We start from the raw sequence: 27,687 nt of genomic DNA on the forward strand, positions 1-27,687 counted from the left end.
GGACCTTCTTTTTGCCCCCTATGTATTTAAAAAAGGACTTCTTATTGTCCTTAATCTGAGAAGCTAGTCCTAATTCCAACTCTGCCTTGGCCTTCCTAACTGCCCCCCTACATCCCTGAGCAACTGCAGAGTAGTCATCCCTGGTGCCAGTGAGTTGGGGTTTGTTTGTTTTTTTTAAAGAGCCAACGCTGGGACTGGGTGGGGTGGGGCAACCGGGGATAGTGGGTCTGGGAGAGTGGGGGGGCTTTCAGGGAGCTCATGGCAGAGCCCCCCCCCACACAGTGGGATCAATTTGGCTGTGGCTGAATCTCCAAATCAGATTCGGTTGAATCAATTCGGGACAGTGATTCAAATCACCAGATCGAATTACTGTCCCCCGAATTGGCCGAATATAAATCCGAAGTGAATACTGGACACTTCACACAGCCTAGTTAACATTATTGAAAGATTTTAACCCAGCAAGGTAGGAAATCCACTGTAGGATACGAGGGCATTTAACACATCAAGACTACAGCTTACAAAATCGATAATACCTAGCCAGAATTGTCTACTTTTGTTTTTTCTTCCTATTTTAATTATTCATTCTCCAAAAGTGAAACTGGTCTAAAAAGGATTGTACTGGGAGGGGCTGAAAAAAGTGGACATAGAGGGCTCCAATAGACAAAGAGCAGTTATTAATTTTCCCTCCTTTTGAAGAGAAAAATATTCAAAAAAGACCTCTGAGAAATAATGAAAAGGGTTAGAGAATCACAAAGGCAATTCCTGATTTAACCATGGAAAGGTGAACAAAGTACACCAAGATCCCAGACTACAAGCCCCTGTTAATACATAAGCTATGCCTAGATCTTGCACTACTGAACAACATGATCAGCAGCAATATCGGAATCTGATTATGAAACTAGGTATTAAAAAAGAAAGCCAGAGATGGAGATGCCAATCACGGAAATAAAGTAAATGTAAAAATAAAAATAAAGCCAGTCACAGAAATAAAATGACAGCAGCAGTCATACCACCTTTTAAAGTCAATGTCATTTCCAAAGCTTGAGTCATGGTGCAGTGTAACAGCTATTACCATCTTCTCTAACTTGTCTAACCTTGATATGTCTGAGCCTTCACAAGTAAATGCATGGCCACAGCAAACATCAAAGGCCACTCTTGCTTTTACAGGAATCTCTGGCACATTACAGTGGATTCACTGCAAACACTGAGAATTCATCACTGTAAAAACTGAATTGTTACAATATGACCTTAGAAACTACATGAAAAGGAAGCTGGGGGGGATATGCTAGACAGCTTTCAACTCTAAACTGTCTTTCTTTAGCAGCAAGGGGAGCAATCATGATGAGCATTGCTTATTGCCAGGAAGGCTGATGCTAGAAAAGTTGTTAAACTATTTATAATTATGTTATAGTTATTCTGAGTTCCCAAATATGGGGTCCTCTACATATGGAAGTAAAGGAGCAATGGGATCTAATGAATGATCTATATAATCACACTTCCTGCCCTACCACATGTATGGCAGGAAGCATGATTGTGGGATTGTGCAACAGAACGCCTCACACGTTATTAAAGGTGCAGGGGGGGCCCAATGCCAGGCTCCTCCACCAGGAAGAAGCAAGTTCCCGTCACTGGGAGCCCTCTCAGTTGTGCGACCCCCAGCCCTGGTGGGCCTGGTGCACCCTTGCATCTGGGAGACCCATCAGCTGAGGGGAGACTCTACTACACATGCCAATTAAACTAGCTGTGAAGCCAGTACATTTTTTGAGGTCTAACTTTATAGCTGGTCGGAACTTTTTATGGCACTATATCTACTTTGAAGGTGTAGCTGTTCTCCAGGAAATTGCACAATTAACCCATTAATTGCACAGTACTGGTAATATATAGAAGTGACCTCACTTCCATTCACTCTGGAGATTTTACAATTTACAAATGAGATAGTTTATCCATTTTTAGGCAGAGCTACTGATCTAAGCAACATTTTATGGAGAATATAAAACAAATTCTCTGCTCTCAGACTTTTGTGCACTGGTAAATGTCCACATTGAGTCATTTTATCACTTTCTGAACTCCAAGATTATACAGTAATACAATATAATAAGAACATGAACAGGCACTTAGATTTTGTGTTAAAAAAAATTTTACATTTGAATGTATTTTTTATTATCTTGCGGAACAGAAATATATTCAAGTTCTAGTAAGTAGCTAGCTGCAGCTACCGCACTTCATTGGTCTATATTGAATTTAATCTCACCTGCTGCCTTCTAAGCACAAATAAAGGCCATGGGGAAATGGAGAGTTTCTAGGTTTTCTGAGCAAAAAGGGATATTGGACTCTTTCTTTGTTAAAGGCAGTTATGCAAATCCTTACAGTAAATCAGTCTGAGTATATTATTTAAAGACTGTTATTTGTTTAGGCCAACATTGCTTTTTTCACAATAATTTGTTATTCTAATAAACCACAGCAGGGCAATAATGTAAGTAATGACTTGGGCATAATGGTTGGATAGTATGCTAATTTTTGTCTTGTAGTTTTACAAAGTAGCAATCTATTGTCATATATAAAGAATTCCTGCATTTAGTTCTCTGCAATATCTACTGTGATATGGAAAATGTAAAGCATTTTACTGAGATCAGATGAAGCTAGTTATATAATTGTGGGGGCCCAACAATAATATAAATAATTGCCTGTTTGGTCCTTGTTTGTAGTGGTCTGGCTACAGATTTAGGTTGCCGTTACATATGTTACTATGGTGCCTAGAGGCACAAACTGATTTAATGGCTCATTTGTTGTAGACACTTTACAAACACAGTGCCCTGCCCATTCAGAGTTAAAACAAAGAATGTTTCATTCTGGCAGCCTGTTTAAATCCCCTGTAGCATGTGTAATGTTGTTACTTCATGCAGTGAAATTTAGAGTAAATTAATTTGCAACATCCAATACCAAGGAGAAATCTCATCTTTATGGATAAAGTACTTTACATTTGCAGCTCACAACCACAATTAATTCAAAATAATTTCCGCACCTTATAACTAGAGAACAGCTTGTAGCAGTGGTGTTCAACATTCCTGGGCTGTGGGCTGGATGACTGGTGCAGGGTTAGTTAGTGGGCCAGTTTCAGTACATGGGATCTGTCTCTGGGCGTAATCCAGCATGTGGACAGCACATAGCTACAGCCCCACATGTTCCAGATTGGGCCTGCCATCCAAACCTCAGACTCTCATTCACCAGATTAGGCCCCATGTGCCAAATTGGGTCTGCCACCTTGGGCCGATGCACACTGAATTGGGCCGCAGACAGAGGCGGGGGTGAGGCAATGTGGAGCAGCCCTGGTACTACTATTCAGTGGCCCATTAATGACCCTTTGTTCTTTATTTCATGGGTGTTAACAATCATCTCCTCTTTTTAATGGACAGTCCACTAATCAAGCTAACCTATTTTAGGGCAATTTTTCTATCTGCTAGGTGCTTTCTATTGCACAGCTTATGCTGTTCCACCTCTCCACCCCATGCCTGTGCCTGGAATGCTTGTTTTAATTTTCACTGGCCAGCTAGGACCAGCCTCCAAAATCTGGGACTGTTGCAGCTAAACTGGGACATATGGTCATCCAAATCATGCATATCATGTTGAGAACTGTTTTTTGTTCCTGGTGAAAAATTTTCTCACTGGGTAATATGGTTTCATTAGAATCTTTACTTCCTTCTGTAAAATGTCAATTTCATCAAAACATTTTGATTTTTCTAAGATTTGGTTCAAAATAATATTTTGAAACCATCAATGTTTTTGTTTTAAATTTGATAGGTTTATTTACTATATCATTTTAAAGTCAAAATACAGCTTAAAATATTTTTATTTGAACATTTTGAAAAGGTTGATCAACAATATAAAAGCTGCTTTTTGTTCTGATACTTCCGAATGGGGTTTTTTTGGGAACTTTTAGTTTTGCAGAAAGTTTGGATATTTTGATTTTTCTACTAATTCAGACTAAAAATGTCCAAATATCCACATTGTTCCAAAGACAAAATTTCTGTTTCCCAAACAGCTGTAGTCATGTTTTGTGATACCGGTACTATAATATTTGAGAACTTGCTGATGAAAATCATGGCAGAACTGAATACAGGAGGTCAATGTTAATTACAGTCCATGTTGTGTCATATTGACTTAAAATAGGATGAAAAAAGTTTCAGAAGAAGACAATGTTTGTGTGACAAAGAGAATCTAAGAGTATACCAAAAAGAAATTAAGACACGATTGTTTTGTTGACCTTTGTGTAAAAATATGTGATTATACAGCATGCCTTAACATCATGATAATTTCTATTTGCTTGTCCTTAAAAATGTTTTATCTTTGGAAGAAAAGGGTGGCTTAATGAAAAACTAAGAAAGTGTGCTAAATAAAAATAAAGTATCTGGTAAAGTTATGCAAACAAATTGTTGAGAAAAGGAGCAAGCTTCATGTTAAAGGTAACAGGGAAGTGAAGTAAAGTGTGTCAGCAGTAAAATCAAAATACATCTGGAACCTGTCTTTCTATCTTTCCATCCACTCTGTAATACATTTTTTTCCATTTCACCTAATGACTAAAACTTAGGGATTTATTGTATTTCCTATATGGACAAAAGGTAGTGACAAAAAGAATACATATACACTTATTCCAGCGGTGTAGGTTGTAGCCATGTTTGTCTAAGGACATAGGCAGACAAGGTTCTTTGGGTAAATCTGATATCTTTTATTAGACCAACTCAATAGCTTGGTCTAATAAAAGATATTGGATTTACCCAAAGAACCTTGTCTGCCTATGTAGACTTATTTTATATAACCAAGAAATAACTTGCATGGGTAAAAGCCTGTCATGACCCCGTGAGCTCTGCCACCAGCAGACCCCCTGGCCCGACCCCAGCATGAGCTGGGAGATAAGTTGGGCCCATGGAGGGTGGGCAGTAGCCAGTGGAGCGGCTGATTGGAGCCAAGGATGGTCATGCACCCCCATGGATCATGCTTGGGCCAGCCCCTAGAGAGCCATGCAACCGGAGCCATGCAGACAGACATGCTCTGGGCCCAGTGCATGAGTTCACATGGGAGTTTGTGCAGGAGTGTGAGCAGAAGGGGTATGAGGCTCTAGGTGGCAAGCCTAAAGAGAAGGGTCAACACAGTAGTAACCCAGGCTGCTACCTGTGCAATGGTGTTGACATGCCGCACCCCAAGATCTCCCCGCCCATGACTGGAGCCCCCACCTCTGGTACCACTGAGACCTCTACCCAGACAGAACCTATAGCTCCAGCCTCCACACAGATGGAGCCCCTGGCTCTCAGCTGTGGGGACTGCCTGGCACTTATGCAGGTGTCTAGGATCAGGAGCAAGGACACCTCCCCTTGTGGGGTGTGCTCCACACTAGACTCCCTGAAGTACCAGTTAGGGGGGCTCCAGGCTATGGTGCAGAGGCTGCATGCCATCAGGGATGGTGAAGAGGAGATCTATGCTTACCACTAGGCTCTTTGCCAAAAGAATGAGGAGGGAGGCACAAAAAAGATTAGCAGGATGAGGGCGCACAAGAGGAGCTCCCATGAAGTCCAGCCGGGGGTCACTAGTGTGAATGTTGTCTCCGGCCCCAAGGCACCCTGCACTAGGGTCACCATCCCCCTGGAACATCACAACAGATATTTGAACCCCTCACAGCACCAGTACAGCCTGCTGAACTGCCAGTTCCAGAACTAGAGGAAGAAAGGCAACTTGCAACCACCCCAAGAAAGAAACACAGAGTGATCATCATAGATGCATCCCTCTTGAGGGCAAGAGAGAGACCAATCTGCTGCCCCAAACCCTTGGCTCATGATGTCTTCTGTCTCTCATGGGCCCATATCCAGGATGTAGCTGAGAGGATCCTGAAACTTGTCCAGCTCTCCATCACTACCCCATGCTCCTTATCCATGTCGGCACAAATGACATGGCTTGGAGCAATCCCAGCCAGGCTATGAGTGGCTACAGGGCACTAGGGGTAGGACTCAAGGGATTGGGGCACAGGCAGTTTTTTCCTCAATCCTCCTGGTTATGGGTCATGGGCACAGGAGGGAGAGACTAACAGATGAAGTCAATAGAAGACTGCAGTGCTAGTGCCATCACAAAGGTTTCAACTTCTTCGACTACGGGCCACACTTAAGAGGTGGAGGCATCTATCTGTTGGGAAGGGACACCCTCCACTGCACTCCAATGGGGAAGACGGTCTTCTTGGCCAGAATGGCTGACCTTCTCAACAGGGCTTTAAGCTCACCGGGGATGGGCAAACAACCACCAGTGGCAAGCCAACTAAGCAACAACCATGGAATCAGTAAATCATGCAGCACAGGGGACACAAGTGAATTCCCCAAAAACCTCATTCCTACTTCAGCTGAGGGATGGGAGTCTTCTAGGAGTGCTAGGACCTCTGATGGTAGGCTTGCTTGCCTGTACACAAATTCCAGGAGCCTAGGAACAAACAGGAGGACCTGGCCCTCCTGTTAAATAAAAATCAATATGATATCATAGGAATAATGGAGACCTGGTGGGACTCCACCTATGACTGGACCACAGGTATGGATGGCTATAACTTGTACAGGAGGGACCGTGCTTCTAGAAAGGGTGGGGGTGTAGCGCTCTATGTGAAGGAGCAGTACACTTCCCTACAAGTGGAGTTTGGCACCCAAGAAGAGCAATTTGAGACCCCCTGGGTCAAACTGCGGGGAAACATGGCAAAGGGGATATGTTGGCAGGAATCTACAGACCTCTTAACCAAGAGAAAGATCTTGACCACCCGTTCACAAGAGAACTGGCAGGGGCTGCACGTTCTCAGTGCATGGTTGTCATGGGTGACTTCAACTACCCTGACATCTCTGCCAAAACTGATGGGAGGAAAACTCTGCCAAATCTGATCAGGCATATAGCTTTCTCACCTGCACTGGCCAACTCTACTTGTCTCAAGAAGTCTATGGGTCAACAAGAGGTAAGGCGCTCCTGGCCAAGGGGATGATCTAGTAAGTGAGAATCAAAAGGAAGCTGGGAGACAGTGATCATGAGTTGGCCACTTTCTCTATCCATAATTAGTCAACAATGCAGAAATCCTTGATTTTAGGAAAGCCAACTTTCATAAGCTCAGGAGGCTGGTTGCTGAGGCCTTGAGAAACCAGAATCTAACGGAGAGGGGAATCCACAATGAGTGGCTGCTCCTTAAGGACGTGATCCTTGAAGCACAAGGGAAATCCATCCCAGCCTATAGGAAAGGTAGTAAAAGGGCTGGGATGCCCCTGTGGCTAAATAGGGGACTCATGGACCTCCTGTATCTGAAAAGAGAAGCCTACAAGGGTTGGATGTCAGGGAACATCACCAAAGTGGGTTATTCAGTGCTGGCTCACACCTGTAGGGTGCAAACTAGGAAAGCCAAGGCTGAAACTGAACTCAAATTGGCTATGGGAATCAAGGATAACAAACAGTCCTTCTTCAGATATGTGGGTAGTCAAAAGAAAAACGAGCAACATTGGACCCTTGCTAAACCAAATGGGGCAGCTGACAACTGACACCCAAGAAAAATCTCATGATTCCTCAATGATTACTTTGCGTCAGTATTCCACCAGCCCCAGGAGATCACCTTGCCTAACAAGATGCAGGATTGCCAGGGCATGGGCAAATAGATCATTGGTGAAGATCTTGTGAGGGGACACCTTGAGAGGCTGGACACTCACAAATCAGCTGGCCCAGACGGAATGCACCCAAGAGTTCTAAAAGAACTGGCAAACATCATAATGCAGCCATTGGCAAGGATATTTGAGAACTCATGGCACTTGGATGAGGTTCCTGAGAATTGGAAGAAGGCCAATGTGATGTCCATCTTCAAGAAAGGGAGGAAGGAAGATCCAGGGAACTGCAGGCCAATCAGCTTGATCTCAATCCCTGGAAAGATTTTGGAAAAAATCCTCAAAGAAACCATTAACAGTAGGCTAATGGAGTGCAAGATTCTGAAGGATAGCCAACATGGCTTTGTTATGGGTAGGTCTTGCCTCACCAACCTCATTTCCTTCTATGATCAGGTGACGCATCACCTGGACAAAGGAGAAGAAGTTGATATCATCTACTTGGACTTCAAGAAAGCCTTTGATTTTGTCTCCCATGAAGTCCTCGTGGTTAACCTGGGGAACTGCAGCCTCGACAACCTCATGGTCCAATGGCTCAGGAACTGGCTCTAAGGTCGGACCCAGAGAGTGATAGTCGAGGGAACCATGTCAACTGTGCTGTCCCCCAGGGCTCCGTACTTGGACTAGTACTTTTAGACATATTTATAAATGATCTGGATTCAGGTATCAGAAGCCAACTGGCTAAATTCACTGATGACACCAAACTATAGGGAAGTGTGGTCAGACTAGAAGATAGGTTGGTGATTCAGGCCGAGCTGGACAGGCTTGCAAGGTGGGCAGATCAATACCTGATGGCATTTAACACTAAGAAATGCAAGGTGCTCCACCTTAGGGGCAAAAGGGTCCACATCATACTTATAGGCTTGACAGTGCTACACTCACTAGCACCATGACCAAAGCAGACTTGGGGGTCATGCCTGACCACAAGATGAACATGAGCCACCAATGCGATGCTGCAGCCAGCAAATCAAACAAAACCTTGGCTTGTATCTATCACTACATCTCAAACAAGACCCAGGAAGCCATCCTCCTGCTGTACTTGGCCTTGGTGAGGCAACAGCTGGAGTACTGTATCCAGTTCTGGGCTCCGCACTTTAGGAAGGATGTGGAGAAGCTTGGGAGGGTCCAGAGGAGAGCTAGACACATGATCTTAGGACAAGAGAACAAGTTTTATGAGGAAAGGCTAAGAGACATGGGACTTTTCAGCCTGGAAAAGCAGAGGGTCAGGGGAGACTTGGTGGTGGCCTATAAATATATTAGGGGTGTACACCAGGAACTGGAAGAACGTCTCTTGACCAGGGCACCCCAAGGGAAGACAAGGTCTAATGGTCACAAACTCCAGGAAGACAGTTTGAAGCTGGACATAAGAAAAAACTTCTTTACCGTCTGAATCCCCAGAGTCTGGAATAGACTTCCCCCAGAAGTGGTGCAAGCACCTACTCTGAACACCTTTAAAATACACTTGGTTGCTTATTTTGCTGGGATCATTTGACCCCAGCTGACTTCCTGCCCCTTGGGGCAGGTGGCCGGACCCAATGATCTTGTGAGGTCCCTTCCAGCCCTAATGTCTATGAATCTATCAATCTATTAAACTAGACAGAATACCCTTCATAGATATATATATATATAAACACTGGTGAGTTATATATGAGCTTAACATCCTTCAGACATTTCCTTCACTGTGTGTTACTAGAGCAAAGTACATCATCAAGTATTCATAACAGTATTTTTTAAAGAAAAAAACCATTTTCCATCAAATCAGCTCTTCTCCTAAGCATGTAATAATAATTTTGCACTTTTTCTTATCTGATTCAATGAGTCAGCAAAACTTTAACCAGTTCAAGCAGCAGGATTCTAGCACCTGATATCATCCTGAGTCCACCAACACTGGTAGTAGCAGTGATATAGCTGATCTGAGGTGAGACAGGACCCCATCTGAAAAAAAGTACCTCCCCACTTTCCAATGAGTATAAGCAAGTTATGCACCTGAGCTTCTCCAATTAGCCCCTAGTTTGGATGATGTCACCTTATCCTTATAACAGCATAGTCTGTCTCTTGAAGAGGAAGAAGTTAGCCCTGTGGAGAGAGCCCATCTACAGGGCCTTTAGATAGGCTAGGAGTGACTTGCTTGAAAAAGGTCCTGGAAGAATAGGCAGGAAAGGAGGAAGCAAGCTGTGAGCAGAAAAGTTTGCTAGAAGGAGGATCCAGATTGCTTTTGGGGGCTAGTGCCCAGAACAGGACAGAAAGGTTTGGTGTTTATTTATATGGTCACTTGTCTGTTTCTTGAAGACTGGGTTTTATTTAGGAGAACTGGCTAGGTACTTTTGTTTCTCCTGGAACAAAATCTGCTTGCAAAAACCAGCAGGGTAGACAACGTGCTTACAATTGTCCATTCATAGCTTGAACAAAGCAGGACTTGAAGGAATTTTACCCTTTTTCTTCATGTAACACATCCCTCTCCATTCATACATCCAAATACATTCTCTCAGCCTGTTATGCCTGGTTTTGTGTTGAGGCAAATTGCCAAATGGTGATCTGGTAGGTCTATATGTGTCATCTTGTTGGAAAATTGGAGTCTCAGCCCATAAAATATATTGGACCCTTTAGGATAAAAGGCAGCAGGCTATATAAGGAAAAATACATTATACTGAGAAGGCTACAGTATCAGCTAAGTGGTCTTTTGTAGAGCATCTGTGTCTCCATAAAATTCTATGAACTGACTAAAGCACTTTGAATTTGAAGCAATAAACTTCTCAGTAAAGAGTAGAACTATCATGACCTCCTGTAAATAATGAAATAAATTCTGAACATTACTGTCCCTTATTCCCACATTTCACCCTTCACTTTCAAGAAAGTAATCACTATTTTACTCTTCTGTGGAGGTTTCCAGAGACTAAGTGATGCTTAAATTACACTTACAGTAAAAAGCAAAGGAACCATGCAATTTCACTGTGATACTAAAAGGTCTGGAGTTCATGTGTTGAGAGTGAATACATTTTGTATGATGTAGTGGTATTTATCAGTCCTTGTACAGCAACCTTCTCACTCTGTAGAGGGAAGGGTTATACATTTCCTCTGGCAATTCAAACATGTCATGGTGCTTCCAGAGAGTCATATTTCTAATGCAAACAGTTTCTAATGAAAATCAATTTGGGAAATATTCATTGCTCATTTAAAGTTAGGCACATCTGCCTGGATTCACGTGCCTCACATTGCACTGCAAGCTTTTAAGCTGCAGATCAATGACTAATGTGGGTTAGCCATCAAAATATGGATAACCCAAATTAATGACTTTTGTTGATGTGGGGGCACAATTGTATAGAGCTGTGGTTGGTGGATGGGCCTTTTGGGGGTCAGGCTATAGTCTACTTTTTCAGACAGAGAGTCTTCTATATCTGTAACCGTAATGTTTAGTACGTAAGTTAAATTTTGGCTGTTAGAACTAGTGGACTGATAGGGTGTGAAGTAAAGAGAAAATGGGTTTGTAATATGTTTGCACCATATTATGCCTCCTTAGCGTATGAAAGTGTTATGCCTCCAGGAATGACAAAGGAAGCAAATTCCCCAGTGAATCTTGGCATCTCCCCTTGCATTCAATAATAGTCTTAATGTGCCACTGTTCCACATGAGGAGTGGACTCTGGCTGTTTTCCAACCCATGTGGACCTTCTCTCTTCAGGTGTACATGCAATCTTTCCTTGTGGTCTCTTAAATTGAATGGAGCCCAAGAAGTTGCATTATGGCTAGCTCTTATGGGAATACTGCCTTTTGTTCCAGTGCACTTGTAACCTTATGCTTTTCACATATGTACATATTCAGTTTAGGTCACAACTTAACACTAGTCAACTACTCTAAGTTTCATGTTTTTATTTCTTAGGTATTTTTGTAAGCCTAAGTTTTCTCTAGCATGCTGCCTGTTGCATTGTAGTGGGGCACTAAGTCCTGCCTTGTACTTCAACATTTCTCAGGTAGTGGCATCTAGAGCACTGCTGCTCTCCACAGAGATGACTGGTTTCTTTGTGATGACTCTCCTTCTTTCAAGCTGAGAGAAGCAGAATAAGTATGATGGGAAGATAAAGAAGGAACAAAGGGAGATGGGATGATTCACTTTTTTAAGGCAAAACACAAGGCTTTAAAGATGGCTGAAATACACGAGTCTCTTCATTTACTATTAGTAAGCATCTACTGTAGCTGTGACAGAGATATGAGGTGGCTGTAAATGCAGGGTTGAGTGGTAGCCAGTCTGTGGTACTCTTATCTCTACAAGGAGGAGCTCCATTTTGTGAAGGATCTAGGAACTTCACTGCCAGCCTTTTACAAGCTTCTGCTTTACTGCATGTAGGTGTCTGACTTCATTAGCCACCTGGTTATACCACCACTTGTACCAGTGTTCTCCCTGCTCAGGCTACCATGAGCAGAGAACTGACTATCAAATGTTTCCAGAGTAACCCCTCTGAAAAAACACCATATCAATGGTGAATGAAAGCCATCATTATTTTTTCTTTTCATATTCCCACCTCCATTAAACAAATTATTCCACAATCAAGTACAGCTATTGTGAGATTACCTCAAGTAATACCTTTCCTTTTGCTTGTGTTATGAATTAGTAAAATTCATTTTAAAAATTGCTTATGTTTAATTAAGGAACTTCATTTTTAATGATTCCTAAAATTCACATTTCTGACATTTCTCTTGTCATGATTGCCCCCAAATGCTTCCTGAAGCAAGAAATATCAAAAGTTAAAGAAGCCAGTAAATCTGCAGTAACTGCCTAGATAAGGGTCTAGCACTCTACTATAAGTTAATGTCAATAGTAGAGAGCATCCAAGTGCATTGTCAATCATGACGTCAATCTTTCATAACATTCTGGAGTATAACCAGGTAAAGCATCAACAGGCAGATATACATCAGCAATATAGTAGTTCAGTTTGCATTCACTCAGGGCACTTGTACACGTGATGAAAATTGCCTTATTGTGTAGCTTAATGGTGTCACACTTTACACGTATGCAAGTTTTTGGCCATTTAAATGAGTTTGTGTTATCATAAACTAACCCCTATCCCATTGTAGTATGGTTTATGATGCTGCAACTTGGAATGGTGCAGCCAATAATCTGTTACATGTACAGCCCCTTTGTCCCTCTGGTATCACTTCAATTTTTGTGTAGTGAGCTCACTTGTCTACCATGTGTTGCTACAATTTGCAGGTACTTGTGTGTAATGAATGATTTAGGGCACCCTTGACAGGCCGGGGGGGAGGGGAGGTTGCTTTCTGCAGGGTTGTCACCAGAGCACAGCTTCAGGGCACCCCACTGTGTGACATGGTTCATTATAGACACCTCCAACTGCTAATGGAGGTACTAGATCACTGTGAATGCACAAGGACAGAGGCCTCCAGGGCATCTTTGCCTGCTGAGACATTGCCAACTACTGCTGCAACTTGCGGGGGCTTCAGTGAAGAAGATAGTGGCAGAGTCCCCAGTCATGTCACCTGCTGCTTCCTCTGAGGAGGATAGACCATGGATCTCGACCTCCACACCCGGTATGTGACACCCTGGGAACCCTTTAAGTCATCTTTCACCTGAACCAACAGCTGCAGTTAGGCTGGGCTGTGAGGTGAAGGGGTGGGGGGGAGGGGTTGGCATAGAACAGTGTTTTAAAGACCCTGGGAGTTAGTGGGCAGTGTAGGGAGGTACAGAGCATTGCATAGCAGGGAGGTACATCAGTAGCTCAAGTGGGCGGGCACGTGTTTGCAGCCACTCAGGGCCTGTTACCACCTGTGGCCAGACACCCCTTCTCGGCCATTTTGGGCCAATCGCTTATCCAACCACAGGGTTCTCTGAGTGCATTTTTTTAGACTGCTGAGCATCCTTCACTCTATTTCCTGCATCTCTTTATTTTCAGCTCTGCTTGCAATGCTACCACCAAGGACACACAGGCTACCAAGGAAGGCTACCACCACTGCATGCACAGACAGGTTTGTGAATATCCTCAGAGACTGTGAGTATTGGCTGCATGAGATGGTGAGACAGATCCATCTGGCTATGGGCAGATTCATGGCTGTCCAGCACAACAGGAATTGCTCCAAGTCCAGGAGGCATTGCCAGACCCAGGAGAACTGGCAAATAATGGCTGGGCTCCTTGAAATGTTTCTATGCCTGCTGGTCATTGGTCCTGCTCCTTCCCAGGAGTGGAACAGGCTGGTATGGATCCATGCTTTGCCATCCACCAGTTCTCAGTCAAGCTTGGAAAGTGGACCTTAGAGCCAAGATCTTTTAGTTAGAAATGATTATTGCTTAGATTTATTTTTTTTCATGAATCATGCATTGTTACGGTAGTAAAAAGAAATTCCTCTGTTCTAGTAATTATGGATTGTTATCTTATAAAACCTGTACTGTGGTTTGTTTAATTATAGTTAATATTTGGTTTGTAAATAAATGTTTCTATTTGTATTGTTCGATTCCTTACTTCATGTTCTCCGCGTGTAAGAGAAGAAGTGTAGAAGGGTTGGGGGAAGGGGTTTGCTGGCTTGTAGGGTGTGGGGCTTGCATAAGCTGCTAATGGGCAAGCCTGTCTTTCAATAGTGGCAATTAGCAGTTAATCAAACCTGCCTGCCTGGTTTTGAGTTTGTTTTGTTCTCCTCCACTCCTAATCACCAGCTGAACTCCTGATCCCTGAGAAGCTGCGTGTGTTCAGAGGAAATATTGTGTGCACTCTGCAGCACCCACCCAATTGTTGCTCTCTGCATTAACAAAATTCTGAGCTAGCCCAGCATCACCCAGCCTGGGTTTGGCTGCTGTGTCTTTCTCTGGTCACAATAATAAAAGCCCAGGCCTTGAAACTCCCTGCTCCTCCCCAAGATCCTCCCTTGTGTGAGGTGACTGGGGAACACTGAGAATCTGCATGCCCTCAGAGGAAATACTATGGGCGCTGTGGAGCACCCTGGATTACTGCTCACCGCAGTATCCGCATTCTAGGCAAACACCACCCCCCGCTCAACCAAAGGTGGGCATGTCCTCTCATTGGTGTAATGTGTCTGAAACAAGCCTGGTTTTCTTTGGTTTGGCTTACCTCTTCCCCATAACCCATGCCTCTATGACCTTTTCCAGGACAGCAGACAGACATGGATGAAAATTCATTTTAATTTCACCAAAGCATTTATTTTATTGTCAGTAACTGAAGCAGAACCAAAATAATGCAGAAACATAATTCCCACTCCCCAATTTCCTATAGAAGCAACACCAGTAACAACTAAAAACCCATCATTTGTCATAGGCTCTTCTTCCCTCCCCCCCACCCCGAGTGCCACCTTTGTCTCACCCTCCCCTTCATCCCTAAAGTGTAGTGGTGCTCTCTTTGGCCTGCTAGAGTAGGGGAGGCCCTCACTCACAGGCACAGTGAGGTTGTCACTATGGGGGTTGATCACAGATAGGGGTCTCTATGAGGGTCAGCCCACGGACAGGGGCACGGACAGTGGATGTTGTATGGGTGGTCCTGGGGGGGCAGCTTATGAATGGGGTCTGGGGTCATGTATCTAAGGAGATCCTCTCTAAACATGCCCTCCATTCACCAGTTTTCCTTGATATTTTGACAGCACTGTCTGGCCAAGTCAAGGAATTCTCTTGTGCTGGCCATGATGTCCCAGTGAGTTGCTACCTCTCAGTCTCACCTTTCTATACATCTTCCAGAGTTCATCCCACCACTCATACATGGATCATACTCATGATTCTGAGGCTGCCACTAAAGTCTCCATCATGCTTTCTCTTGACTGTTGTTGCCTGCAGTAGGGTTCATGCATTTGCTCAGCTCTGGTCTGTGCTGCTGTCTGCACTTCAGGTGCACATCCCAACCTTCCAGCGGATGTGGTAGCTGACAACAGGAATGAGAAAAAGAAAAGATATTCATGATCAAAGATCTTGTCTCCACCCCCTGTAGTGGACAGACTATTGGCGATCACCAAGCAGCATGCCTTCCATTTGGTGAATTAACACAATCACCCACAAAGGATGATTATGCAGGAACCCAGATGTCTCTCCAGTCCAAGGAGTTCATTTTACATCTCTCAGCAGCACAAATTCCTGCCAGTAAATGAATTAATGCTTCCCCCCAGACAAGCAGGACAGTCTATGGACTCTTGCAGGGTAAGTGATACTGTGGCCTCCTGCACCCCCGCGTACCTGAGGGTCAGAAGAAAGCATTGCCTTTGTCCTTTGTGAGACTACAGGACAGCTGCTCATAGGATGGAGCTATTGTACGTCCTGCCCCTGAAAGAGCATTTTAGTCATTAGCCCGATGGAAAGCACATTTCAGGGCCTTCATCTTGTTGCAACACTGTGCACTGTGCACAGTCCCAGTTGTAGCCATACACCTTCATTTCCTGGGCAATGGCACATAGATTGGCTTATTTAAGAGGGCTGTACAAAGCTTCGGTCCCTGATTTGATCTGGTGGAGATTTGACCTGATTTGATGGCCAAACCTCCAAATCTGAATTGAATCAGGAGACCCTTTAAGCTCTCTGAATTGAATCAGAATCTCTTTGAATTGATTTGGAGAGATTCAGAAAGATTCAACGATTCAAATATAGACACAGCTTTAAATGTTTTTTCTACATACTCAAGGTACCAGGCGGCTCACGAATGCTGCGATGGTTGGGTGGATGAAGCATCCCACAGGAGCACAGGGTGCTCCCCAGCATGCTTGGCAACAGACCTGGAAGTGGACCAGAAGCACTTCTGGTCCATGTCTGAGTCCACTGGGGAGTGTGTGGGGGAGTCCCCCGCACTCCCTCCCAGCTCAGTGACTGGTGCCTCTTGGATCTGGGAGGGCATCCGGGGACCCCCACAGCCAATCGCTGAGCCAGGAGGGTGCAAAGGACCCCCTGAACTCCTGTAGGATGTTCCATCTGGCCCACCATTGCAGCATTCATGAGCTGTGCCTGGTACCTCAAGGTATGTAGAAAAAACATTTAAAGCTGTGTCTATGGTCGAATCACTGATTCTGCAAATTGGCATCGAATCTTCCAATTCAACTGAATCAAATTGGGGACAGTGATCTGAATCAATTAATCGAATCACTATCCCCGATTCAGGCCAAATCCGAATTTGAATTGAATACAACCTGTTTCGCACACCCATGTGATTTAATCGAATTTGCAACTGCTCCAAAATCTTTTGTTCCCCCCAAATATCAATCATCTCTGCCAGTTCTTCCCCGGCCCAGTTGGGCCATGGCTTAAGAATGTATCTGGCTGCTGCTCCAGCCCAGCAGACATGGAGTGCCTCCACTAAATATTATCGGGGCCAAAATGAGTCACTGAGAGAGAGGTCATTATGCTCTAACCTGAGTTGTGAGATGTTTTCTGCCCCTGGCTGAGAGCAGTTATATAGACATGTGTATGGAACATTTTCATGCAGGTCTGAGTTTCTACATGTGCATAACTATGCAGGTGTAAACTGTGTCTCAGTACCAGCATTCATATAGATCTGCTCATGTGACCTTTCCTAACAGAACACCTGTGACTTTCATAGCCTGCCACAAATTGTCCCCCAGACCCTGCATTGAAGGATAGTTGTTAATGGCTTACTGCACACCCCCCCAAAATTCTTTAGCTAGCAGTTTGCTATGAAGTATGAAGGGACTGTGGCTGTCCCTTCAAGCATACCTCCCCATCCCATCCCACCATGGCAACACTGTCTGACCTATGAAGTGCTCAGTTGTGCTCCTGGGGGTTTATTTCATCTGAGGAGGGAAAATTCAAGGTTTGTCCAGCCAGTCTTCTGCTCAGAGCCTGCCTTTTCTGCTGAGTGCTTGATGCATTTCAGGAGTAATTCCCCCCAAAACCTAAAACCCCATGTTTTTAGAGGAGGGGTGGTTACAGGAACCTGAGATGTGTAGAAATTGAAATGTAAAGTGCAAGGTTGTTATAATGCTGATGATCCTATTCAACAGCCCTACATATTCAACCCCCTTAGTGCATGCAGGTGGTGCTCTGAGTGAAACAATAACTGTTGTGTCTTGCACAACAACATGGCTTCAATAATTCCTGATGGAATCTGCAAGGAGAACCAGATGCTGTTGGACACCCTGGAGGTACCTAACTGGAAAATGATAATACAGAGATACAGCTATTGAACTCAATGCAGACTATGATGGACCTTCTACAAAGGTGCCAATGTAGGGTAGCAGCTTCTCAGGCCTTCCTATACTAGTCAATGGGTCATGAGCTTGAGTTGGAGAACCGAGAGGAAGCCGTGGATCTTAAGGCTGTTCTGTGGATCAACTTACAGAGCAATAACTGCAAGGTCTGGGCCCATGCAAGCAGCTCTGACTGGTGGGAGTACATCATTCTGTCAAAATGGGATGATCACCAGTGGCTTGAGAGTTTCCACATGATCAGGGACAAATTTGTACACATAGTCTGTCTGCTGTCACTGCACATTGAACTCCAGTCATTGCATCAGAAAAGATGGTGACCATTGCCATCATGAAACTGGCCACCCCTACCAGTCTGCTTCACTGGGAACCAATTCAGCATGGCTCCCTGAACAGCTGGGATGGTGATACATGATGTATCCCAGTTGTTGCAGGATGTTCTGGTGAACAGCTTCATCTGTCTCCATAACTTCAGGGAAGTTGCTGAAGGCTTCAAGGCCATGGGGTTCCCTAACTGCATGGGTGCATTGGACCAAACACACATCCTGCTCCTATCCCCATCCCAGGGGAGCTGGTCATTCACCAACAAGAAGGCATTTGCCTTGATGGTCCTCCAGGCCATAGTTGATCACTGAGGACAGTTCACTAACAAGTATGCAGGCTGGGCAGGCAGTGCATATGATTCATGTGTCTTTTGAAACTCACTGCTGCTGGAATGATGGAGAAAGGACAATATGTGTCCAGGATCCCTGATGCAGTGATCTGGGGAGTTGCTATGCTCCCACTTAACATAATGAATGTGGGTTACCCCCTCCTGCCCCATGAAGCCATATGGAAGACAAGTACGCACCAGCAAAAGAAAGGAGTCAACTACTACCTCAGCAAATGCCAGATGACTGTTGAATTTGCCTTTGGCCTTCTGAAAGCATGGTGGAGGTCACTGAACTACAAGCTCAAGGTGGAGCCAGAAAACGTTATGGTGTTCATTGTGGCAGCCTACATGCTCCACAATATTTGTGAGACCAGGGAGAAGGTATTCAGTGAGTCCTGGTCTAAGGAAGTGCAGGAGGCAGTGGCTAGACAGAGTCATGGGCAGACAGTGCATGGTGCCCCCTATAATCAGCATACAAATGCTAATCAGGGAGCCATTGTGCAGAATTGCCTAGCCACACACATTCTGGCTGCTGCCAATGGAAAGGGTGCTCTGTAGACCACTGATCAATCAGTACTGAATGCTAAACCACTCAGCTGTTACCACTGAGTGTTTCTAGAAATGAAATAAAAAATTTCACTGCAGCCCTTCCTTCTGTTTCATAAGTACATTGTCTCTAGTGTGGGGGGCAGGCTGTGGTGATGCTTCCGGGAAGAGCGAGAGGGGACTGAAGTCTACAGGTTTTCCTTTGCTTTGTGTGGATGGGGGAGTGATATGCAGCAAGGACATTAAAATAAATTACCTACTGTGTTGGTCACATTAACTCAATGCCCAATATGTGCACAAAGAAATAAGAAATTCATGGGGTGCTGATTCATGCCTGGAGAATTTCAGCAGCCTGTTTGGAGAGGGGGGAGGTGATAATCAAGCAGCTCTCTTCTGTCTCCTGTGGGGTGAGTAGATGTAGGAGGGGGTATGTCCAATCAGAAGGGCAGAAGCTCTTATTACCCTGTCAGGGAGCTTGGATGGTTGGTATGTGGATTTGAATTTGTCAGGGAGAGCATGGGGGACAGCCTGAGGGAACTGGGACTTGGGGGCTATGGGAACAGAGACCTGAACAGAGCAGTGACTGGGCATGGAAGGGAAACATTGAATGAAGCAATGACCCCCAACAATGCAGGAATGTGGCCGCAGAAGGGGGAGTTCCAGGCATCTTCTGGGATTGGGACCCCCTGTGCGATAATGCAGGTAGCGCATTATCAGAGTTTCAGTTAGTGCACCACAACACTCCAATATGCATGGGAAGATATATAACAGGAATTCACAGGGTGCAGATTTGTGTGTATGTTATAAGGGCTCAGAGAATTTCAGTGCCCTGTTTGTAGGGGTGGTTGTTTGAGTAAATAAAAAAACAAAAAAGCCCCCAGATTTACACACAAAACAAAATGACATAGAAACAGGAAAATAGAAAATTAGATCAGAATAAAAATAGAGAGAGGACTAAAAGGAATAAGAATAAAATAAGAATATATATATTTTTAATATTGGTCTAAAAGGTTTTTTTTACATGTTTAAAAATGCGTAAATGTGTAAAAATAATGAAATTAATTAAACAAGTGAAATGGCACTTAAATTAATTCAGTCACACCACTTTTAGTCATCTGTATGTATCAGTGAGCTGCGAGCTACAGCCATCATTGGTCTGTAGCAGGGATTAGCGGTGCATGGCACCCCCTACTGTAATTTAGTATGGAGAGATCAGCATGGTGGATTGTTATTTGGAGCCCTCTGAAGTAATTTAGTGTGTATAGCGCACTGAGCATTTAATGAGATTTAAGACCCATGACATGTAGACAGTGACAGAAACATAAAACCCACCATTTCAATTTAGGGGGCATAGAATGCAACCCCAAAGGACTAAATTCCCTTTACATGTACAAGGGCTCTGTTGCTATCTTAGCCAGATAAGTGTTAGCCAAAGGAGTTGTGGGCTCTATGTTTAACTTTGCCCTACACCTTGTGCAGTCATTTACGGGGTGCATCTACATGAGACAAGCTACAGCAACATAGCTCATCTTTTCGGTGACGTAGCATCAGTAGGCACAAACCGTGACACCAACACGTCTGTGCAATAGGCACTGGAAACAACCCATGTGCCACCGGGACTGCGCAGTAACAACTGCACAGTCAGGGGCACATGTAGACATGCTCACAGCCATGCAAAGTAGTAAGGACTATTATTCATAACTGTAGTATTTTACACATATTTTGCCCTGGAGTAAAGAAGTAAAATGCAATGCAGGACACTACTAGATCTTGATCCTTAAATCTTGCACAAAAATATATGATGGTATGGATAAAGAACAAAAGAAGATCAAAGGAAAAAGCAGCTGATCTAGTGATCAAAAAGCCTGGGGAGATGAAAAAAAATCAATACCAAGCATTTCCAAGTCATGACTTATCACATGTTAAATTGATATCTAGAATTAATGAAAGCTGGACGTGAATCGGAAATCTATCCTAAGTTTGTCTAGGGATTAGACACACTAAGTTTCTGTTTTCAGTGCCTTCACAACACTTTTTTCCAGCTCCTAAAACACTGCCCATCATGCTGTGCTGAGTATAGCAGACTGAATCCAAAATCATTGGATTGTGCTTTGATGTTCATCCCCTGCTTCACGTATTTATTTATATTGGTGGAAATGAAGATTTTACTCAGTTCTGAAGACTTTAACAAAAACTGCAGGCTGACAGCATTAACTCCTTTTTAGAATAACACTCACAAAAGAGTGTGTGCACCTCCTAAATACAACTGTAATTTTGTTTTGAAGCTTAAATAAGACTTAAGTGATGCATGGGTCTTAGCTGGGCTTAGATGTTAAGATTTATCAAATAAGGTCTAGTTGTTTCATCTCACTCCAACAATACAACTGTACAGACAGTTAAGCCAGGTATATGTCTGTTATTTATTAAAGGAGGTCACAAGTGAATCTTACTAGAAATGGAAGTGCAGTTCATACTTAGGAGAAATGGTCTGAGAAACTTTGATGGAACAATATCCCATTGATCGTAATCAAAACATTTCATTCAGGCTGACATTTCAAGATTTTGAATGACAATGTTAAAATTGTCCATTTTGATATTTTCTAAATGATATGACTTTTTTATTTTTATAATTTACAAAATAAAAGCCAAAATCAAAATAATTTTTGAGTGACAGAAAACAAACATCATTTTTCCTAAATTTTCCTGTCTGGAAAATTTTAATTTTCAGTTTGCACTCCTATTCAGAATAGAGACAGATTTTTCAGCACCAGCTGTTCATTAGAAGAAAATTCACACTGGTGCAGAGAAACAGACTGTCTATTTTCACTTCCCACTAAGGATCATCATTAAAAGGAAAAGGGAGGAACAGGAACTCAAAGACAGAACAGGCTAGCACTTTAAATGCTATTCAGGAATGTGAAGTTACAAAGGAATGAGAATGTGAGTGAAATCCTGGCCCCACTTTTATCACCTGCAATATTTCCATGTGTCTACAAATGTTGCCAAGCCTTCACCCATAGTGAATTCAGTGCCTTTTCATCTCTCCTTCTCCTCCTCCTTCTCCATCTATCGTTAAATGACTGTTCTTCATCATCTGCCCAAACCACTCTTTTTTGCTTTTCGTCTCAGCCTGCCATACTGATCTATACCCAATCTTTCATTTCGTCCTTTCAAACACATTTTTCCTCAGATGTTCCTTCTCTACCTCCCTGCCCTTCTGTGTCTTTCCTTGTTTTGCGCTCTACTGAATTTGTAAGCCAGCAGTAGTAATAAATGGCCACAACATCTAATCATCTGATTAGAACTGAGCAACTAATGTAGTTAATAAATTATTGGGCCTCTTTCTCTTGGTGAAAATGATCCCTAGAAGTTTATCATTTTTTTCTAATTTGTCAAAGGTATTCATGAAATAATTTGTGTGTTTGATAAACCATCAGAGTTAGCTCTTATAGCCGAGATTTGAAATTCCAGCTGCATTTTTCCTTTTAGACCTAAATAACTATACCTTGTGAATTTCTGTGAACTGGTTCGATCAGCAGAACTCTTAGGCTAGGCTTTCATTACAACTTTATAATGACAATTCTCACCTGAAAATCATCCCTGTTTGGAGTGATGCAGTAAAGTGGTTACGTAGGGCCTCCCTGTTCAAATTTCTGCCTAAGAACTTCCATGTTACAGGGGTCTAGGTTGTAGCCATATTGGTTTAAGGACACAGGAAGACAAGGTTCTTTGGGAGAATGTGATATCTTTTATTAGACAAACTTAAATAGTTGGGGAAAAACATTTTAAGCAAGCTTTGGGGTTTAAAAACCCTTCATCAGGTTAATGAAGTTTTTACAGTTGGTGTACGCTCTTCCTGGATGGAATGACTTCTTTATTTTTCATTCCATCCAGGAAGAGCACACACCAACTGCAGAAACTTTCTTAGCCTGATGAAGGGTTTTAAACCCAAAAGCTTGCTTAAATTTTTTTTCCAACTATTTAAGTTGGTCTAATAAAAGATACCAGATTCTCCCAAAGAACCTTGTCTGCCTAAGAACTTGAAATATGTGCAGAAATTGTATTGATGAAATCATTCCAATCCACTATTAACAATTAGCTACTGTATATGGCTATTTGTTTTTGTTTCATATTCTGATCCAGTGTTTTCATTCTGGTACTTATCTTATGAATAAATGAATATGATTAGTTAATTCAGCCTATACATTTTCCCTCTTGGAAAGATAAAATGATTGAAGACGAAGTTTAAGACATGCAACCGTAGAAAAAGAAGATAAAACATCAAAATCATTGGTAACATCTAATATCAAGGATGAAAGCCTGCCTGAGCAGACTTCTTCAATAACTTCTTGAAACATGTTCTTATTTGCATCTGTGTGTTTTTCAGGTGAGCCTATACACTGTAAGAAATCAGAAGATATAGTGAAAACTACTGAGCAAAAACTTGCTCTGATACGCAACTAGATTTGCTACTATTCAAATGCTTCTGACATTTCAGTCCTGAGAGGTAATTTTACTCATTTTAACCATTCCCAGTTATACAACTTGTTAAAATATAAATTGTTATAGGTTGGTTATAGTGTTTTCTGTGTTTTTTTAAACTAAAGGTGAAGTGCTACTGGATCACTAATGTCCTATTTAAGAAACAGATCATTATAAGGAGAAGGAAGATTGATTCAAGTGATATTTTAAATATCTTGTTCTCTCTTGTTATATCTTGTTTTCTCCTTATAACTACATTAAATACCTGAAATTTCATGGTACAGCATAACTCATGATCATATTTTTTTTTTCTAATTCTCTTGCAGGGAAAACAGTAAAGCATCAAAGAACACTAACACAGCTTTCTGTTGAGCTGTTATGACCTCTGTCAACTTACTCTTGGACCATGCCATTTTTATGGAACTATTGCACAGAATAATGATACTAAAAACCACAAATCATGGGCTGGCAACTCAAGGCACTTAACTCTCAAGGTTTCAGCTGTATTTGTTGCTGTTTTATTTCCTCTATTCTACTTTCTTAAACCTGGTCACAGTCCTTTTTAAGCCAAGAACTGGACTTCTGTTTTAGTTGCATCACTGAAACCAGTTGTTGCCAAATGAACATGACATACTAATCATGAGGCACACATAATTTGCACTAGATTGCTACTAAAGTGCCACATCTACCTATCTTGATCAACATCTCATGGAAATGGAAAGCCAAAATGAAGTTGTGGCAGACAATGGTTCATGCAGCCGCATTGCATATGGCATTAAGTCCCATGAGTCAGGTTTCTTAAAAAGTCTGGAAACAAAAAAATGTAGGCTGTACAGACACATTCTGGATTTGTTCAAAGCATCCTTTGGGAACAATACCTATATCCTGATGCTGTGGCTTCAGTCTGGAGGTAACCTGGTGTTTAATGAAACCAGCCATTGAAATCTCTGTTTAAAACAATTTAAATAACATTCAGTATTATTCAAGATTAAGATCAAAATGGTCTCAATACCAGGCTCAGTGACATTCAGTAAGATTCCAGTAGCAATGTCATGCTTGCCATGCAGTTGAACATATTTTATTCAGCAACAATGGGCCAGAGGAACCACATACAAGAACATTCAACTAATCAATTTGCTTTGCTCAAGGAAAGTCATGGATGGATAGTCTATACATGATATCTTGAGTCCCTGGAGGGTAGCCCTGCTCAGATCAGACATCAGCAACATGGAGTCAGTGTAATCCTAATGTAATTTGTGGATCGACAGAAACATATCCAAAGTCCTGTTTTCCTGAGAAGCAGCAAGGATGTTCAGCACATGGGCTGTTTCCTTGCTCATAAATCTTCAAACTATCCTTTCTGTCTAGCACTATGCCCAAGTAAATGGTCTTTCTCAGCCTCTGCATCCTATAACACACGAATTTTTTCCTGACTGCTTTGTATAAATTTGTGCTGTTTGCAACCAGCCATGTATTGATGTATTTAGAATCTGTAGGGAAACCCTGTAGTTCCACACTGCCCTCTGGGTTGTGTACTCTGTCCATGTGGCTTGGGCCATTAAATTCCTCTTAGTCCTTTAAAATCCCATTGTGTAATTACCTCAATGGCCAAAACCCCTTTACAAACAGCCATTAACCCTTTTCAGAGCAGTATTCACTGGGGATGAAATTCACACCTGTGCACAAGTGTGAGTCAATGTATTATTTATCCCCTCTTTTGGAGACTTAAATAGAATGAAAGTGAAGCACAGGCCTCATGAAGGACCTCCACATGAGTGAATTTCACCCTGATCGAATAAAGCAACAGTCAGCGTTATGTTGATTCACATCCGTGGCCATTTACAGACGTTACATTTTTCTAGGTTTCATCCGGACTACAGTCATCGCTATATACATGTGGACGTCTCTAGTCCAAAGTAAAATTGGCTCCAGCCTGAATGATCTAATCCTCGCTGAAAAAGGATTAAGGAATGCAGACTAGGGCAGTCTAAACTAGGTAATTTAAACTGTATTAATTAATATGTATATACAGCAGTTATTTAGGGCTTGCTGTTGCTTGTGCCCACCACCAGATGTAGCACATGAGTGCACTTTTGTGACCCAGAAATTCAGGAAAATCTCCCTGATGGTCAATGATCATCTATTAGCCCTTAATTCTAATTGAAATTTGATTCAAATTGTTTGATATGAAACAGTTAACATGGTTTAGAAAATGGTGAGCATGTCTACCAATGGCCCATGTGTCTGTACTTGTTGACTCTGCCTCCTTTCTGGCCTGTGCACACTTGAGTAACTGTACATGAACTGGATACATTGCAAGCTCTTGGTCTTAGGCTAAGGGAATACCAAAAGGTAGAATTCATGTCATTCAACATGTAAGCCATATATTTGCTATGCATACATAATGTGCATAGCTTTAATTTAACAATGTTTGTGCATAGAGGGTGTAAAAAGTGCTTTTAAAATGTTTTGTGAACCTGGTCCAGGGCTTGCATTTAGCATGGACTTTCTGTACAGGGCAGTTAACAAATTAAATATTAACAGATTAAATTGTATCATATACATTATAACACAATTGATATTTTTTGCTAAAATTTGAGAAATATATATATATATATATATACTCTGCTAGTGTTTAAGCAAATCAGTAGTAATCTGGATCACTCTGTGCACCTTGGTTTCCTTGTAGAATGGTCTTTTTTTCTTTATAATAAATATAAATAATCTAAGTTTCTTTGGTCCCATTATGACAATGGAAAAGGCAGAAAACTGTTCATATCAGAAGATGTTGTGTGTTCTGGGCCAAGTGCTTACTCTGGTATGGCTTACTTTGGCTTCAGTAGCAGGTCTGCATTAGTCAGAATTGAACAAGAAGTTTGGAATCATGCTCTCTGTTTGAAAAACAGGGGGCCTGGTTTTCAGATATGCTGAGCATCTGTAGTTCCCATTGTTACTGTTAGGAATGAAAAATGCCCAGTATCTTTAAAAAGTAGGTGAAATGGATATATTAGGATATGAAAGGGCATCTTGCAGTTCCTGGTTTATTGATTTACCAGTCTGAAACATGTGTTTCAACTTTTCACTTTTTTCATAGTTGAGCTCAGTCCTTCTGCTATTTCTGTTATCATTAGTGAATTGCACAATGCAGATTTCTGTTCCTAAAATATATATTTATTAGCAGAATTCACATCTGATACACCTACAGGTCACACTGAGGTCACATCTCCTAGAATTAATTGAACTACAAACATCACAGGAGGCACTCCCTAAATTTGCAGGATTGGATGGGTAAATATATCTCGTATCTAAAACCCAGATTTCCACTCTGTATTTCGTTTTTAAGAACTGTGATAGACTTCACTGAAACAGTGAAAATGGGCCCTCAGGTTTCTCAACTGGGTCTTAAGTTGACCAGCAGTTAATTCTCCCTTTTGTTTTTGCCTGTATTATCTATTTTACTATTTCTATAAACGTTGTGCCTACATCTGACCTAGATTGTAATGCGTTATATATACAAGGTGAAATTTACTTCAGGCCAACATAAGACCTATGTACCACCTACTGCAAAATATTATGTAAGTAGGATGTTTTGCTAGGGTTTCTGCATGGGAAAGAATATCACCTCTAAAGACAATTTAAAGATGCACTACCAAAATATTATATGGGACTATAAGGAATCTCTCTCCTGGAGCATTATTGAAATCTACCCTCATACAGAGTGCAATGAGGTGAAATAGATTCATAGGAGCCCTCTAAAGATTCACTTTGTATTTTTATCTTGACATCTCTGACAAATATATCTTGTGATATAGTTAAGCATTATAATTTATCCAGTATTTTTATTTAATATCCAATTTGGTAACCTACAACCACTGTGTTTTTACTCTGTTATTCTTGTCCATATTGCTAAATAAATCATGTTTGAGGGAAAGGATTGTGAAACCCTTGAATATCAATACAAGTTTGCTTTACTGAAGCATGTTTGGTCATTTGCATATGGTTGTCTTTGGAAAAAGTGACGCAATATAAATGGATATTAACAAATCGTTCTTTAATTTGCAATGCTGAACATTTTTCATGCCGCTTTCAATTTGCCAAGCAATCTTACACTCCTCTTCACTTCCCTTTTGAAACAAATTCTTTTTAGCTGATCATCTGCCATTAACCTCCTGCCCCTCTCCCCAGACCTAGCCTTGTGGTG

General features: G+C 42.2%; 1 protein-coding gene across 5 annotated transcripts in view; it reads left to right on the forward strand.

The window, feature by feature from the left end:
• The window catches only part of PDE1A (phosphodiesterase 1A), a 350,365-nt gene extending 322,902 nt beyond the window's left edge, over positions 1–27,463 (forward strand). For 3 of the 5 annotated variants that reach the window (XM_019554260.1, XM_019554261.1, XM_019554258.1), the window contains one exon: positions 13,558–14,099. In XM_019554260.1, coding sequence (XP_019409805.1) covers positions 13,558–13,916 — 359 coding nt within the window. In that variant the 3' untranslated portion in view covers positions 13,917–14,099. Of the gene's footprint in view, positions 1–13,557; positions 14,100–23,391; positions 23,512–23,812 lie in introns of those variants that run through there. The other 2 variants (XM_019554259.1, XM_019554262.1) reach the window with 1 other exon arrangement.
• The last annotated feature ends 224 nt before the right edge of the window (positions 27,464–27,687 follow it).

This window comes from Crocodylus porosus, unplaced genomic scaffold (assembly GCF_001723895.1).
Source record: "Crocodylus porosus isolate Cpor-Errol unplaced genomic scaffold, CroPor_comp1, whole genome shotgun sequence".
Classification (NCBI taxonomy): Eukaryota; Metazoa; Chordata; order Crocodylia; family Crocodylidae; genus Crocodylus; species Crocodylus porosus.